General features: G+C 33.6%; 1 protein-coding gene across 1 annotated transcript in view; it reads right to left on the bottom strand.

The window, feature by feature from the left end:
• The window catches only part of LOC129320394 (zinc finger BED domain-containing protein RICESLEEPER 2-like), an 81554-nt gene extending 66927 nt beyond the window's left edge, over positions 1-14627 (bottom strand). Inside the window, exons 1-4 of the mRNA XM_054965822.1 lie at positions 14241-14627; positions 11925-13658; positions 11622-11870; positions 4576-4638 (exon numbers count right to left, since the gene is read on the bottom strand). Of these exons, the coding sequence (XP_054821797.1) occupies positions 4576-4638; positions 11622-11870; positions 11925-13658; positions 14241-14627 (2433 nt within the window). The remainder of the gene's footprint in view (positions 1-4575; positions 4639-11621; positions 11871-11924; positions 13659-14240) is intronic.
• Between the last annotated feature and the right edge of the window lie 3529 nt (positions 14628-18156).

The following is an 18156-nucleotide window of genomic DNA, read 5'->3' as shown; positions in this document are numbered from 1 at the left end:
CAAGCATCATGAAGCAATAACTCAATTAAACTCACACCTAACAAAGAATAATCCTCAAAATGATGTTTCATTGCTTCATATATATTAAAAATAACATGATCCTCCCCCATATTTCAAAATCAAACTACCCTTTTCTATATCAATGAGTGTATAGGCATTCTCATAAATGGCCTTCCAAGAATCAAAATATCATCCCCACTCCTTTCCTTGGACATGTCAAGCACATAGAAATCCATAGGAAATAATAGACTTTTAACACAAATGAATAAGTCTTTTACTAGTCCATATGGTCTCTTAACGCTTCTATCTTCTAATTGGCATATCGTAGGTGTCTTATGCAAGCAATCAAGACTCAAGTTTGATAAATTGAAATAGGCATGACATGTATGGTTGCACCTGAGTCTATCAAGGCATGAGAGAATTGAGAAAATCTTGCATGGGATTGTGAAAGAATCGAGGTCTTCACATTTGATAGGGAGTTGAGGTTTCATGAAAGCACTCACAAAATAGGGTAATTGAACCCCTATATTAGGCCTAAACTTTTTTTTGTTCGTACAACAATCATTCAAAAATTTGGCATACTTAGAAAAGTTCTTAATAACATCCACTAAGGGTACATTGACATAAATCTTATGAAAGAAATTATATACCTCTTAATCAAATTGCCCTTTTATTTGCTTAAGGACTACTTGTGCTTGTTGGAAAGGAAGCTTCTTCACAAGTACTTGAATTTGTTTTGCTTCTTCCTTCCTTAAACCTTCCTCGCTTTCTTCTTTCTTTTTTAGTCTCTACTCCTCTTTCTTCTCTCATCTTGGCCAAAGCTCCCTTTTCTACCTTAGTTGGTGGTTACTCATAAATGATCTCCTCAATGTTCTCATCATCATCATCCCTACAAAAAGATACATCATTAAGAGCAAATGAAGAACTGGAAACATTAACATTAAGAGAAGAATTCAAAATGGGATTCTCAGCCTTCCCTTCTATTTTGGCTTCTTGTAGCACTCTTTCTCCCAACTTCTTTCCTCTTCTTGATGTGATAGCATTGAGATTAGCCTTAGGATTAGCAATGATGTTGGATGGTAATATAGAGGCTTGAGCATTGGCTATACTTGATTGGTTAGCAAGCATATTTATTTGAGAAGGGCATCAATTTTAGAGTTCATGTTCTCATACTTATTACCCATATTCTCTACCTTATTACCTAATCCATCATATATGTTCTTGTACAAGGTATTCATTTCAATCAATTGCACATAACACACTCATATCATTTGAAGAATTAGAGTTAGAAGAACTCTCAATTGGTACAAGCCTCCTATCATGATAAGAATTAGAAGAAGGTATAAGAGAATCACCATTTGGATTGTAACTTTAGGAAGAACTACCTTGAGATAAATGAGGTAGAGTGTCTCGGCCAAAGTTGTTTGGATATGCTCCTCTTTGTTGGTTGTCTTGCAAAGCCACATTTGGGTTTGAATAGGAAAAATTGGGATGGTCTCTCCATGAAGGGTTGTAAATATTAGGATAAGCTCTTTGCCCTTGCGTCTCACCATAAGATTGTTTCCTATTGTAGATAGCATTCACTTGTTCAAATTTAATAGGATGATTGCTTTCTACATGCATTGGTGAGTCACAAAAAGTACAAGAATAAGGGACTAGTACTTGAGAAGTCTTACATTGCTCACTTGAGATATTTATGGAGCCAACATTCTCTCAATCTTGACGGCAAGCAAGTTCACATGTGAATCATTAAACATTAAGGAACCAACCATGTTCACCCTCCTTTTCTCCCTTGTAGAGTTGTAAGCACTACTTGAGCCCATTTTGTCAATTAGTTTCCAAGCCTTTAAGGAAGTGAGGTCAATCAAGTATCCACCAGTAGCAGCATTAATATTGATCTTATTTCTTGGAATCAAATATTAGACTAAATCCTCTCCTTGTTGGACCCCTTAAATTAGCTTTCTCAAGTTGGTTACTTTAGAATTTAGAAAGAATTTATCCAAGAAATGCCTTATTAGCTCGGCCCATATGCTTACTTGTACTTACTTTTACATAAGAAGGGTAGTTGAAATACTACTCCTTTGCTAAACCTTCAAGAGAGAAAACAAAAGCCTTAGCTTGAACATCATCAACATTTACATCCATGGGCTTCATAATATCACAAACTAAGTAGAGAGTATGCAAAAACCTATGGCAATCCTCTCCTGTTAACCTATAAAATTTTAGCAATGCATTAATCAAAGAGGGTTTAATTTTAAATTGAACATTAATAGGAGGAATATAAAAAGGTTAATTGTCTAATGCTCCTCTCCTCTCTAGGATTATGCAAGCCCTTAAATTTATTGTTAACATGGCCATCATCATGCAAATATTTATGCAAATATTCCATGGCCCTCATTATGTAAATATTTATACCTTATGATACCTTCCATTGTTGAATTACAAACTAAAAGAGAATCAATAATTGTTGTGATCTTCTCAACATTGAAATATTCCTTTCAATTTTTGGATCTAATTCAACAAAAGAGGTATGCTTCCTTTAGATCATGCACTAATCAAGCTCAAAAAGATGAAAAACAAAGCACAAATTATGCTAAAATGCAAATAACAAAGAGACAATTCAAACACTTGAAAACAAGAATTTTTTTATTAAACTCAGTAGCAACAAAATGAACAAATAAGCAGAAAGAGAGTTAGAAATGCTTAATCAAGAAGTTTTGACAATTTTGAAATTCACATAGCAAGCTCTCTAGAGACCACAACTTGTGGATTTTCTAGCAGCCAATCCACTTGAGCAATTCCCCTAAAAATATTATGAGAAACACAAGAGATATACAGGAAAATGATGTAAAACTTTCATATAAAAACTCCTTCCCAATCGTTCTCAGAATATTTCAAAAGTTGGTCCATAATTCTAGAGAAATAGGATTTCATCTAGAAAACCTTTAGAGCTTCTAACAAACTATAAAATAGCAAAATGGCAAAATCAAAGAAAATTCTAAATACAAGAAATAAATATAACATAATAAGGAGAAATATGAAACTAGAATCAAACAATTTGGACACACAAAGTGAGAAATTTGCCAATTTAAATTTGCCACAGAGTTTGTAGGATCCTCTATAAAGGCTCTTAAACCTTGTTAGCTTGTGAAAATTCCATAAGACAATCCCCATGTCCAAAATTGACTAAACTAAGTTAAAAATGAGGCTAAGAGATATATCTTTCAACTAAACACATTTCAAGTCAAAATTCTCCTAGACTCATTCCTAGTCAATTTTTTAATTTCAAACAGAGACACTAGAAACAAAGTATTTTCAGCTCTACACTAAACCAACAAAAATTGCACTAAATTTTTTTCTTTTCTCTACACCAAAATGAAAACACTTAAACAATACAAACACACTAAACAGAACACAAACACAAATTTTATGATTTTTCTCAAAATTTTCTAGAAACACAAAATAAACAAATTAAGCACTAAATCCAACCTAAACCCATTCCTTAGCAACGGCACTAAAATTTTGATAAAGAAATGAGTTGCTTACCTTCAAAATTAAACTAAACCTAACCTTAATGCAATATAGGGCCAACCCTAGGTTATCTCTTAAGGAATGTTTTAAAGTCTAATTAAAGTTATCTAGTGGAATAAATCACCTAAAATTTGAAGTTGATTACCTAATTGCTAACCTAATTATCAAGTAAATTAAAGTAGTAAACTTAGCTTGATTAAGAAAGAAGTGGCTTCCTGATTAAAGTAGGAACTCTAGGGTGTTGCTAATGGAAGATTCCTAGCCTCTAACTAGTTATGGTAGCTCATTCAAATTCTCTTCCTTGGCTAAAAAATATGTTTACTTAAGACAACTATCTCAAGCAACCTAGCTTTACTAATTTAATTCCTAAGTACTATTACAAGCCCCTTAGGTAACCTCACTAGCTTAGCTCAAGAATTAACCAAGTGTTTAGTTAAAATTTATCCCTAATTGCCATTGTTCAAAGCTGTACCTAAGTTTAAGACTATGAAACTCAAGCAACTCTTCAAGTATTCACCACAAAATTACATGATAGGCTAATACAAGACATTTACCAATTGAAATCTCATATTACAATATAAATTCATGAGGAAGTTGAAATTCTAGTAGCAACAAGAGCATGAAATTCAACTCAACAATCGTGTTTCAACATTATAAATTACAAACAACCATGAAACTAAAGTCAAATTTAACCACAATCAGCAATAGTAATAGTATTCTAATGAAATTGAAAATGAAGAAATAGTTAAGCTTAGCCAAGTGAAGACTTCAAAACTCCTCATCCATCAACTCTCGCCTAGGATTCTATAAAGAATCTAGCTAGAAAACATCAAGAATATCTTGCTTCCTCCATGAATATATGATGGCCATGTAAGATTTCATGAGTCTTAATGAATTGACCTTGAATTCCTCTTCTAGATGCTTGGGATATAGTAGGTGCATAATCCTAAATTTCTTAATCTTGTGATTAGTTGTTAATTAGGGGTAAAGTGGTAATTAGTGTGAAATTAGAGATTTGAATGATTACTTAATAGTTTGACTTACTGGGATGTTGTATGAATAGGTATGGGTGGAAGGATTGTGTTTCAGGTTAAAGTAAATGTGTGTGGTGAGAATTCTTCTCATTGTGTCACACGCCGTGGCTGGTGCCACATGCATTGTGGCGCATGAACAAGAAAATGACCCCATAAGTCATGAATTTTATGTGAATTTCAGAGAGAGAAATTAGATAACACATGAAAGGAGAAGAGGAGAAGGGTTGGTGTGTTAGGGCAAGCTACTTTGGAGCCGTGGAAGGTGCTTTTAATCAGTAACTTAGTGGGTAAGCTATGAATAACTCTTACCTTCCATTCTACCCAAATTTCTCTGAATATGAGCTATAGAGAAATTGAATTGATGAAATTTAAGGGGCTTGATTCTTTCCTAATAGTAATAAAAAGGTCCTTATGAGTTAAATTAGAGCTTTGTGACTAGTTTATAGTTAAACAATAGAGCTTTGAACCCATAGGCTCAATTTGGTCCTAATTCAATGAGATTTTAGAGTGAAAATCGTGTTTAGGTAAAATGAGATTAGTTGAGGTGATGTAAAGTGGTAATCGAATAGTAATTTACCTAGAACGAGTAAATGGAAGAGTATAAATGGCTAAATATAGCTATAAGTAGTAATTATGTGCTTTTAATAAAATTGGACCAATTGATTAAATTGTGCCACTTATGTTTAGAGTAGAATATCATTTGTGTGAGTTGAAAAAGAAAGCTTATGACAAGCTTTTAAGGTAGTTAAAATTTATGGGTAACCTTTCTAGTAACAAAAAGGTTGAGATAATCAAATAACTTCCTCTATTTGACTATTTAGTATAACTGTGTGTGGGTATGCTATATGTGTATGAAATGGTTGTCAACTAAGCATGATTTATGGCATTTTGTGAATATTGCTTGAAATGGCTTTTAATTAAATAAAAGTATTGAAATATGTGATTTTATATGGTATGTAAATCTCTGTGTGTGTGTGTGTGTGTGTGTGTTTATGTGTGTGTTATGTATGAGAAAACATGTAAAGTAGTGATTGAGAACTTAAGATTAGTTTGAAAAGCATGATCATAGGGGTGCAAGTTCACCTGTCTGGAGTGTGGTGATAAGACCATATGGTATATTCTCCTCAGTGCTCGATGGGGTATGGTATTAGAGAATTATAGCTCCTTAATGCCTTTTGAGTTATGCTGTTGGAGATTATCTCCTTAATGCCTATTGAGGTGCAATATTGGAAATTTAGGACTCCTTAATGTCTGTGTGATACAGTGTTAGAGTTAATGACACCCCATTATGTGTATTGAGGAAAACCATAGACCAAATGTGAGATAAAACACTTTTGACTAGGTGATTCTTTCATTAAAGGTCAGCTCAAGGCTAATGAGATTTTATATTAGTCTAAGGTAAGCCTATGGTTTTGAGTCAGGATAATTTGGAGGTTCGAACGGTAAAGATCATGATTGTGTTCATAAAGTGGTGAAAAGAAGGGTAAAAAGGTGAAATGTGAAATATTGATGTGATTTAAGTGAAACTCTTGATATATGTTATGTTAAATGGTATATTATGTTTTACTTTCATATAGTTATATGTGATAGTCAACAGGAGTGAGTTATTCTATTATTGAAATTTTATCTCACCCCCATAATTACATTTTTATAGGATAGAGTAGTGATTAGGGTATGGGAAAAGAGTTAGGACTAGTTTAGAGTTGTAGGCTCTGTTTGGTTTAAGAGGAGGGGAGGGGAGGGGAGGGGGCTCTCCCCCCCAATTTAAGGAGGAGGTTTTGGAAGGGAGGAGAGCCTCCACCTAACAAAATAATGGGAGGGGAGGGGAGGCTCCCCTCCCCTTGTTCAAACAAGGGGAGGGGAGGGGGCCTCCCCCTAACTAAACAATACCGTAAAGCTGTGTGAACTCAGAATGTTGTGTAATGAACCAAAAACTTGTGTATATATGTTGATAAGTTGCCATAAGGTTGCATGCATGCACTACTACAAAAATGGCTATATATAATAGGATTTATTCAACGGTTAATATTAAAACCATTTAATATATATAGGCGAAAAATCAAAAAATTCATATTAAATGGTTATTAAATAAAGTGTGAAATAATGTAGATCAATACTCAACGGTTTTTATGTATAACCGTAGAGTATATTAATAAATGAAATTTTTTCCCTCCTAAAAACTTACACAATAGTTAAATTAAAAAACTGTTGAGTATGTAAATGTAAATACTCAACGGTTAATATGAAAAACCATTGAGTATATAAATTCTTTGAATAATTTTTTTATCTTTTTAAAAACTTACTTAATGGATAATGTATAAAAACCATGAAGTATTTTGTCTAAATACTCAACATTTTTTATAATTAATAGTTTAATATATTAATTATTTGACTAAGTTTTTTGTTTTTTTTAATATATATGGAATGATTAATTATAACTGTTGAGTATATGGATATATACTCAAAAATTATATTCATTTATCCATTTAGTATATTAATTATTAAATAATTAAGGGTCTTCTTTTACATATATATATATATATATATAGAAATATGTAATGGATGGCTAAGCTATTTATTTAACAGTGTATATATATACGTTTGGCACATTTTTATGCAACGATGACCTATAACCGTTTAATATATATATATATATATATATAAACAAAGTAATTTTTTTTAAAAAAAAGAAAATTATATTCAACAGTTGAAATAGATAACCATTGAATATCTATGCACCACATATCTAAATAAAGCAGAGATAGCTACGTGTTAAGTATATTCAACGGTTTCATATATAACTATTGAATAGCAGAGAGCTGGCCTATGCATAAATATATTCAACGGTTTCAATATACAACCATTGAATATCTTGGCTTCTTCAACACACTTACGTACAACATAGCAGAGAGCTCGCGCAGCAGTGCTCTGTCATTCAAATAAATTTCCAGACTTTCCCATTCCAATTTGAAACCCCTAATCCCTCCATTATTGGCCTTAAGTTCTTTGCCTTGTGAGCTCGTCCTAGCCCATTATCAACCTATCACTGTTGTTGTCTCCATCTTCATTGTGTTCACTGCATTTCTTCCCTTGTTTCATGAGCTCATTGCTGGTACAGTGGCCTCTTCCCTTAGATGAATACCCTAAGCTCTTGTTCACCATTGAAGAACTGTGGTGGTCATCCTCACTCCAGCTCTCAAAGGCCGTAGTTGCATTCTGGTTTGAGGTCCCTGGAGCTCATTCCAATATTGCCAATCCAGCCTCCTGGTTCACTGGTGTTTGTGTTGTGCTTATGCTTCAATTTGTGGCTCATTGCTACTTCTCCTACCAATTATTGCTGTTCCCGTGGCCTTAATCCAAGTCCTCTTGCTTTTAGAACAACCATATCACATGATCTTATAAGGTAATTAATCTTTTCTTTCTTTCTTTCTAATTGCAATTATTGATGCTTTATACTTTGGGTTGATAAATAGTTTAAATTTAGAAACTTGAGGTTGTTATTTCAGGGAATTTAGCTCTGTAAAATAGGATTGAGCAAAGAGATAGTGTGATTTAGCTTGTAAAATAGAATTTAGCTATGTAAATTTATAAGCTTGAATGAATTGAGTGTTATTGATATACTATGTAAATTTATTAAGGTTGCTCTCACCATTAAAAATTAGTGTTGATATACATTGGGAATTTTTTATCCTTATGATTATCTATGGTGCATCTTTTAGTTTGACTATTGGATACTCTGTTATTAATTTGTTTTGTTACTGAGGGCCTTTGTAAATATGCATAGTTGATTATTATGTCAACATATTTTGCATTTTATGTTCATGTCTAATTGAAATAGCTCACTTTGTGGTTGAATTGTGAGTACTTGTGGCTATTATCTAAAATGAGCTTTGGTGATATTTTGCAATCAATTGCCTTCTACCCTCCACATTACAAGCTTATAAAGCTTATAAAATTTTGTTCTAAAATTAATTTGAGGTTGATCTATGTGTATGTTAGTTTGAAATTATTGTTATTTTAATATTAGATTTGTGAAAAGAGGGCATTAAGCTCAGGAAGTGCTCAATTTTATGCCGTTATGCTGCCGAAATTTTTTCAAATTTTTATTTTGAAATTATGTAGAAGAAATTTGAGTTTTCTTTGAAGTAGTTTAATGTTTTGCTTGATTAAATTAGTATAAATAGAGAATAAGGCTTAAGGAACACTTATTTTAAGCCGTTATGCCGCTAAAATTGTCTAATTTTTTTAAAAATAATTAACTTGTGACTCACTGAATGCTTTTCTATCTTTATTACCTTGCTTAGACAAGGGCATTAATTATGAATAAGGAGTGAATGTCTGCCAACCATTTATCTAAAGAATATTGGGATGGGATGGTAGACTTTGTTAAGTTTGCAGTAAATAATGTAAAAGATTATGGCTGAATTGTTTGCCCTTATTTAAGCTGTGGTAATGTGAGGTCAATTTCTCCTAAAACATGTGAACTCCACTTGTTTAAGTATGGAATTGATTAGAGTTATAAGTGTTAGGTAAAGCATGGAGAAATACCTGAAGATGTAAATAATTATAATTGGGGGCATATGGAAAGTTGTTCATCATCACTAGATTTTGACAAAAGTGCATATGAGACTAACTATTGTTTGGAAGAATTGTCTAATGCGATGGAAGGGGAACTCAAGAATTTTCCAGAGAAAAAATGTTGAAAACTGATGCAGAGACACCTTTATATGAGGGTTGTACTGAGTTCACTCTGTTATCTACTGTGTTGGAATTATACAACTTGAAAGCTACAAGCGGGTGGAGTGACACATGCTTCTCAAGCTTGCTCTCTCTGATCAAACTAATGCTACCAAAGAATAACAAGCTCCCGGGTAAGCTATATGATGCAAAGAAGGTGTTACGCACAGTTGGCCTGAGTTATAAGAATATACATGCTTGCCCTAATGATTGCATTTGTTCAAAAATGAATATGAAGAGCTAACCCACTGTCCTAAATGTGAGGCATCACGCTATAAGTAGAACGGGAAAAGTCTAAAGAAGGCAATGTGGTATTTTCCTATTATTCCAAGAGTCAGGCGCTTGTATAGCATACGTGAAGAGGCAAAGAACTTAACATGGCATGCACGTGGGAGAATTAAACATGACAAGGTTTAGCATCCAGCTGATTCTCCTAAATGGATAAGGTTTGATATGAAGTACCCTGAGTTTGGTAAAGAAGAAATGAATACGCCTTGCATTATCTACTGATGGGATTAGGGGTGTTCATAGGTTCGGTTTGGTTTGGTTTTGGGCAAAAACCAAACCGAACCGAACCAATCGGTTTACTTATTAATGGGACCTTATCGGTTTTTGTTATAATCGGTTTGGTTCGGTTTTATGTTCGGTTTGGTTAATGTTTAGATCAAGTTTTAATGAATTTATTTATTTATTTTTCTTTTTTATCCATATTCATTAAAACTAATTTTTTTGACTCCTTTTTTTATAAATAGAGGCATAAAAATATAATAAAATTTTAATATGATAACAATAATTAATCATAAAAATTGATATTAGTAATAGTATTTAGAATTAAAATTATTTAATGTTATGAATTTTTATTCAGGTCATTTAAAAATATTTATCTACATATCTATATTTTAACATGTAATATATAACGAAAAATAACTATAAAAAATTCTAAACAAAATGTTTCTTGTAAATAAATTGAATATATGAAACTTTTGGTTTAAGTCTTTTTGTGTGGACAAAACTAGAGGACAAATATCCTCGAAAGCAACATGGGGGAGGAACAAAATTAAACGAGTCAGGAAGCTAGGGCACATTTATTATATACTTATACTGTAATCTAGAACAACATATCCAACAGACCAACACCCATCATGGTCTATGTTTATCATTCTTTCTCTATTTTTAACATTTTAGCTTTCCAAGTTTATAATATAGTTGTCAATATAATGTAATCTCTTATTCTCTTTCCATTATGGCAAATCCTTGTCATCATTGTTTTCTTTTTCACTTTCTCACGTTGACACTAACTCATCTTGTTTTTTCCATTCTTACAGTGATGAGAACGACAGGCAACAATGAGGCCAAGCCTTTGATTATGAGCCGGAAGTTTGTGAAAATAAAAAAGAACATGTTAATCATTGACTTCCTTCAAGGTGTGCATGTGATAAGCCAATAATTATTCAAACATAGAGAAAGCAAAAAGTTGCCAAGTGTTGCTGTCTTAATCTAAAGCAATAAGATGATACTAATTGTTAGATTCTCATTTCTTAACACATACAATTTATATAACCTCATGTCTTTAGCAATCATTTCTCAATATCATAATATCTATCATAATATTCACTTAAACTATACCAAATGTCTAGCATTCAAAAAAAAAATTGACATATTTAATTACAACTTGTCCTTAAACTAAAAAGAGACATTCATATGCTTGAAATTATCCAAAAAAAAATCATTCCATCTCAAGCATCAATCAATTGTTATATGAGGCATAACACCTGAAATGAAGGAAGAAAACAAGTCAATATCCAAATAAAAAGAATAATTTTATGACAAATAAAATAATTGACACATATATACTATATAGTACATTAGTACTTACATATACAAAAAGAGGTTAGAAGATCTTGATAGCTAATTATCATCATCTTCATTCAAAGTGACAACACCAAGATCTATAATAATAAAACAAATTATCAAAGCAATAAATAATCTAATAAATAATTAAACTAAATAAATATCACTTTCAATTTATAAAAATATTACCAATTACATATACAAAAAGAGGTTAGAAGATCTTGATAGCTAATTATCATCATCTTCATTTAAAGTGACAACACCAAGATCTATAATAATAAAACAAATTGTCAAAGCAATGAATAATCTAATAAATAATTAAACTAAATAAACATCACTTTCAATTGTAAAAATATTACCAATTTCTATTTTCTCAATTTCATCCACCTTCTCTTCAACATCACTTGCTAATGGAGTAGATCGAAACCAATTATTTGCACAAATAAGGGCTTCCACTGTCTTGATACCCAATGAACATCTATACTCATTTAGTATACGACCCCCAGTACTGAAAGCAGATTCAGAAGCTACAGTGGAGATAGGCATGGCTAATACATCCCTAGCAATTTGTCCAATGACAGGATATTTAGATGAATTCACTTTCCACCAATTAAGTATGTCAAATTTGGGATTTGTTTTTTCTCTAGTCTCCATCAAGTAGAGGTCCAACTCTGATTGATTTTCAACATTATCATCTTCATTCATAACTTTATCAAACTCCATTGCAAATGAATCTTTTTCACCATCATCATAGGAAACACCTTCCTTCACTTGGGATTGAGTATTGGTTGAACTTTTTTTAAGGCCATGAAAAGACTTGTATCTATCATACATCTTGAAAAGCAACTCTTTCACCTGCCTAGTGAAATATTCAGCCATATCTTCATCGTAGAGTTTTTTCAAACTCCGCTCCACAAATTTCAACTTGTACCTAGGATCAAGTACCACAGCTATAAAGATCATCATATTCAAATTATCAACATTCCCCCAATACTTGTCATGTTTTTGTTTCATCTTCCTTGCCATTGAATTCAACAAAGGATCATCACTTAGACACATATCATTCAAAGTCTTTACTACCAAGCAAAACTCATGAAAATATTGAGAAGATGTAACATACAATGAGCCAGAGACTTTTTTGGTGACATCAAAAAATATTTTCAAGAATTTGACAAAAACACGTGCATTTTCCCAATCCTTTATGGTTGGGGGTCCTTCCTTATCAATTGCAAAAGTAGTATCCTTTTCTTCTAATCTCTTGAATGCCTTTTGAAATTTCAAGGCACTTTCAAGCATCATGTAAGTAGAATTCCATCTTGTAGGACAATCTAACTTCACAATATCCTTTTCTTGAATTCTTGTTTGCTCTACACAAGACCTGAACTTTTGGAACCGTAATGGTGATGCACGAATATATCGAACTGCATTTCTAATTCTTGTTAAAGTATCACCAATCTCTTTCAACCCATCATTAACAACTAAATTCAAGATGTGCGCACAACATCTAACATGCATGTATTCTCCTTTCATAATGTGCCCATTCCAATCAAGTATCCTATCTTTAACATAAGATATAGCAGTGTCATTACTTGAGGCATTATCAACTGTAACTGTAAAAACTCTATCAATTCCCCAACTCAACAAATACTTCTCAATCAATTCACCAATAGTTTCACCTTTATGATCAGCAATTTGACAAAAGTTCAAAATTCTTTTATGCAATTTCCACTCATCATCAATGAAATGTCCAGTGAGGCATAAGTAATTCATATTTTGTAAAGATGTCCAGCAATCAGTGGTCAAACAAACACTTTGTTTTGATTTACAAAATACATTCCTCAACTTAGCTTGTTCAGACAAGTAAAGACTCAAGCAATCTCTAGCTACTGTAGTACGTGATGGAAGGGGAAATAGAGGTTGTGCAATACTCATGAAATATTGAAAACCTTCATTCTCAACAAATTTAAAAGGCAACTCATCAACAATTATCATTCTAGCAAGAGCTTGCCTACAAGAATTAAGATCAAATGTCACCCCCTTCAAACTAGTTCCACAACCTTCTCCTTCTTCTTTTTTTTTTGGTTGGAAGGAAAGTTTAGGTTGTTTAGGATCTGTATCTCTAACACCAAATTTCTTGCATCTTTCTTCTAAATGTGTTGCCATGTTAGAAGTGCCATTTCTTTTTTTATGACAAGCATAATCAAAGCCACACCAATTACATGTGGCCCTTGGAAATTCAGGATCACAACCCTCCATCAAAGTAAAATGACTCCATACCCAAGATTCAGGTCTAGTTGGTTTTCTTTTACCTGTAACTTTTGAATTTTCTGGTTGCTTTTCACCTTTGTCTTTCTCTTGCTCTTGATCGTTCTGTTGCTCTTTCTCTTTCTCTTTTTGTTGATTTGAATCCATAGTTACATGAGCATTGTTAATCAATTCCGGCTTGTTATTCTTAGGTTGCTCATCATCATCATGAACATCCATCAACTCCATATATGTTTCTTGCTGAAAAAAAACATAAGCAATTATATCAATCAAATATGATACTAAATGCTTTTTGTAAAAAAAAAATACTATATAAAACATTTACCTCATTTTCACTCATATTGAAACTCTAGGATATGCACTATGCAAGTGGCCTCTCAAGAAAGACAAATAATCCTGCATTATATTATGAAAGGAAAGATAATTTAATAAAGTAAATTAAATTAAGTTGTTCTATTAAAAAGACAATATGCTATCCTCTTTATTAAAAAAGTTAAAAATTATGTTTACTCTATTACCTATTGTATATTTGTATTCATGTGCATATCATTGATATGATATCAAAACAAAACAAGTGGTCCCTCTTGGTCTCTTTGCTCTACCGGTCTACCCCACAGTCACACTTACTTATATTGTTTTAAAATCAAAGTAATAATCTTTTATCAATTGCAGAGCAAGTCAACCTAATTAGGCAACAATCTTTGATCAACAAACGCATCATATAACTTATAAATCTAAGTCAACCTAAACACCAAAATAAGAATAAGAATAGTGGCAAGGCAATCAGGCAACGACTAGGATTAGGAAACAAGATTATTACACCAACCGAAGCTCCAGACCGCAACGAAGCGATTCAGACTGTGCTCGAACTGGAAGAGTGGAAGTGGAACTGTAGAAGTGAACTCGAGTAGACTCTGTTCTGGGACGCCGCGAGTGTGAAAACCGAACTTGAGAGCCGACTGTGGCTGTGTGAGTGTGCGCGACTTGTGGAAGACTTGAACTCTGTTCTGTGAACTCTTTGGTCTGCAACGCGTGACCGACGAGCGACGGGTGGCGTCTGTGAGTGGCCGACGACTGTGGCTTGTGTGCGAACTGACTCGGTCGTCTAGACTCTCTCTCTGCGTCGTCTTTGGCTTGGTTCTGAGGTTTTCTGCAGTCTTGTGTGTGTCTATCTGTGTGATGCGTATTGTGCAAGCCTGGCTCAAGCATTAAGGAAACCTAAACCTAAAGTGTGAGCCACACGTAAGGGAAGGCAGGTCGTGAGTCGTTTGTGTCTTCGTGAGTCGTGACTCTCTAGGCCAGACTGAAGCTGAACCACTCCGTGACGTGATGAATCCGTGACCGTGAGGACTGAGGCGTGAGCGTGAGCATGACGTGAACTCGTGAAGTTTGGTCTGACTGAGCCTAATGGTCTCTCCTGATCTCATTTGGGCTTGGGAAGTGGGCTACTAATTATTTATTGGGTAATGGGCTGGGTAAGGCATAAGGGGGTTTGGGTTTATTTGGATTGAAATTAAGGTTAGATATTTTATAAATAAATAAATAATATTTTGTTAATCAGGTCTGGTTCAGGTCTGGTTCGGTTTTTAATTTTCAAAACCGAAACCTGAACCAAACCATTCGGTTTCCTTATCCTAAAAACCGAAGCAGACTTGATTGTTGATCGGTTTTGATCGGTTCCTTTCGGTTTGGGTTGGTTTGGATCGGTCCGTTCGGTTTGGATCGGTTTTGAACACCCTTAGATGGGATGAACCCACATGGGATGTAAAGTAGTACCCATAGCACATGGCCTGTGATGATGGTCATTTATAACCTTCCTCCTTGGCTTTGCATGAAGCGAAAGTATATTATGTTGTCCTTGCTAATCTCAAGGCCTAAGCAACCTACTAATAACATAAATGTTTATTTAGAACCACTAATTGAGGACTTGAAGCTATTGTAGGAGATAGGTGTAGAGGTATATAATGCTTACAAAGAAGAGATTTCAATTTGAGAGCCGTGCTTTTTGGTACAATCAATGACTTTGTAGCATATGGTAATCTATCAGGGTATAGCATTAAAAGACAACTTGGATGCCCTATTTGTGAAGAAGGCACACATTCGGTGAGGTTACAACATGGTATGAAGAATGTGTACCTTAGGCATTGCAGATGGTTGAGTGACAAGCATCGATACCGTCGTTAGAAAAAGTCATTCAACAGAATATCAGAAGAAGGGAGGCCACCAAAGCAATTGACCGGTGAGGAATTGTTTGAAAAGGTAAAAGACGCTGATATTCAATTTGGTAAACCATTTGCAAAGCATGTTGGAACAAGCGGGTGGAAGAAAATGTCAATATTCTTCGAGTTGCCATTCGGGAAGACCTTAAATGTGAGACACTTCATTGATTTAATGTATATTGAGAAAAATGTCTGTGATAGTCTTGTTGGCACATTACTTAATATTTCAGGAAAAAACTAAGGATGGCATTAATGCAAGGTTAGACATGGTTGTAATGGGGATAAGAGAAGAATTGGCACCTCAAGAGAAGGGAACTCATACATTTCTTCATGCCACAGTTCATACACTGTCTAGAAATGAAAAGAAAAGTTTTTGTGAGTTTCTTGATGCGGTCAAGGTTCCAGATAGGTACTCTTCAAACATTAGGAATCTTGTTTCACTGAAAGATCTAAAGTTAAAAGGTTTAAAGACTCATGATTGTCATGTTTTGATGGAGAATTTTATTCCGGTGGCTGTACGTGATATTTTACCTGATAATGTGTGAGCTACAATCATAAACCTATGCTACTTCTTCAAGTGTCTCTATAGTAAAGTAATTAGCCCTGATAAGTTACCAAGGTTGCAAATTTGAATTGTGCAAACATTATGTAAGATGGAAATGTTTTTCCCTTCTGCATTCTTTGATATAATGGTCCACCTAACAGTTCATTTGGTTAGAGAGGTACAATTATGTAGTCCTGCTTATTTGAGGTGGATGTATCCATTTGATCATCACATGAAAGTATTGAAAGGTTATGTTAAAAGTCGAAGTCGACCAAAAGGTTGCATTATTGAATGATATATTAGTGAAGAGGCTGTTAACTTCTGTAGTCAATACTTAAAGAATTCAAGGGTTGTTGGTGAAGAAGGTATAGAAAGGATAATAGGAAGAAAAGTTGTCACTATCTCAAGTGACCAGTGGGAAAAAGTACAACTTTTTATGCTATACAACTCTTTAGAGGTTGATGATTACACTAAGATTCACCAAACAGAGCTTAAGAGGCAAAACCCTTATCGATTAGATAGTTGTACACAATAAACACTTTATACACTGGTTAAAAGAGCATATAGAAAGGAGGTATAATGTCGATCCTAATTCAGTTCCTAATAGATTGAGATGGTTATCACAAGGACCAAACAAACATGTCCTTTCTTACACAAGCTATATCATCAATGGGTACAAGTTTTACACGAAGGAGCACGATGATCAAAGCATGATGCAAAATAGTGGTGTATCTACTATAGTTGATGGCATGCAAATTTCCAGTACAAAAGATAAAAAAACCCATCTAGGTTAGAATGCATTACTTTGGGGTAATTGAGCATATTTAGGAGTTGGATTATATCTCCTTTCAAGTGCTGGTCTTTGGTTGCAAGTGGGTTGAAAATAATAATGGGTTGGATGTCGATGACTTTGGGTTGATTAGGGTGAATCTAAAGAAGGGAAGGGTATAAAGAAGATCCTTTCATTTATCCATCTCAAGCCAAACAAGTTTTTTATGTCAATGATCCTGCTGATAAGGAATGGTCTACTGTTTTGTGGAGTAATAAGGAAGTTGAAGAAATGGAAGCTGTAGAAAGTAATGAAAATGAGTAAAATAGAAAAAATGATGAAGTTGAGGTTGATCCGTTTCATGGGACATCATTTAAAAATGATGATGACTTAGATAATGTTGAAGATAGTGATTTCTACATAAGACATGATCACAATGAAGGCATTTAGATTTCTAAGAAGGGGAAATCAATTCAATTGAAGAAGAAAGTTATTAAAGTTAAAAAGGAATTAGTTAAAAAAGTAGTTAGGACAAGAAAAAGGAAAAGAACGAAATAAATAGGTAAATGACTATTTTTTACTTACTATTTTTTCAGTTTTATATTTTTTATTTGATCTTGTTAAGATATTGCTCTTGTTTGAATTATTATTGTTTTATTTAATCTTGATTATTGATGTCTTCATAGGTAAATGGCTATCGAGGGTGCTTATCTAGATACTGGATCTAAATCTAGTAGTCCTAGCAAGCAAAATGATGGTAGTAGGCAAAATGTAACTAATAAGGAGGAAGAACAACTAAAGAAGGGGTTGGTTGTGATGGAGCAGGTGACAAAAGCAAGAAATTAAGGGAAGAAGTTTACTGTCAAGTAGAATAATAAAAATCAAGTAATTGATAGTAATAATTTCATCAGTTATATTAGGGTGGCAGCGAAGTCTTGTGTGCCTATTAATTTAAAGTCATGGAGGAATGCAACTCCCGCAATGAGGATGCAGTATGGAATACTATAATGGTAAGATTATTATTTTAAACTTGTTTATGATATATGTTCTTCTCACAAGTTGACTTGTTTGTTTTACAGTCGGGATTTGAGATTGAGGAAAGGCACAAGAAGTACATCCTATAAAAGGCTGGGGCAGCCCTCTGAGCTTTTAGAAGTTTTGTCTCTCATAAATTCTTGTAGAACCTTGATGTAGAGGAAATTGAAG

Source organism: Prosopis cineraria, unplaced genomic scaffold (assembly GCF_029017545.1).
Source record: "Prosopis cineraria cultivar Desert tree isolate PC_DT_omini unplaced genomic scaffold, ASM2901754v1 PC9, whole genome shotgun sequence".
Taxonomy (NCBI): Eukaryota; Viridiplantae; Streptophyta; class Magnoliopsida; order Fabales; family Fabaceae; genus Prosopis; species Prosopis cineraria.
This window is presented reverse-complemented; position numbering and strand designations above follow the sequence as displayed.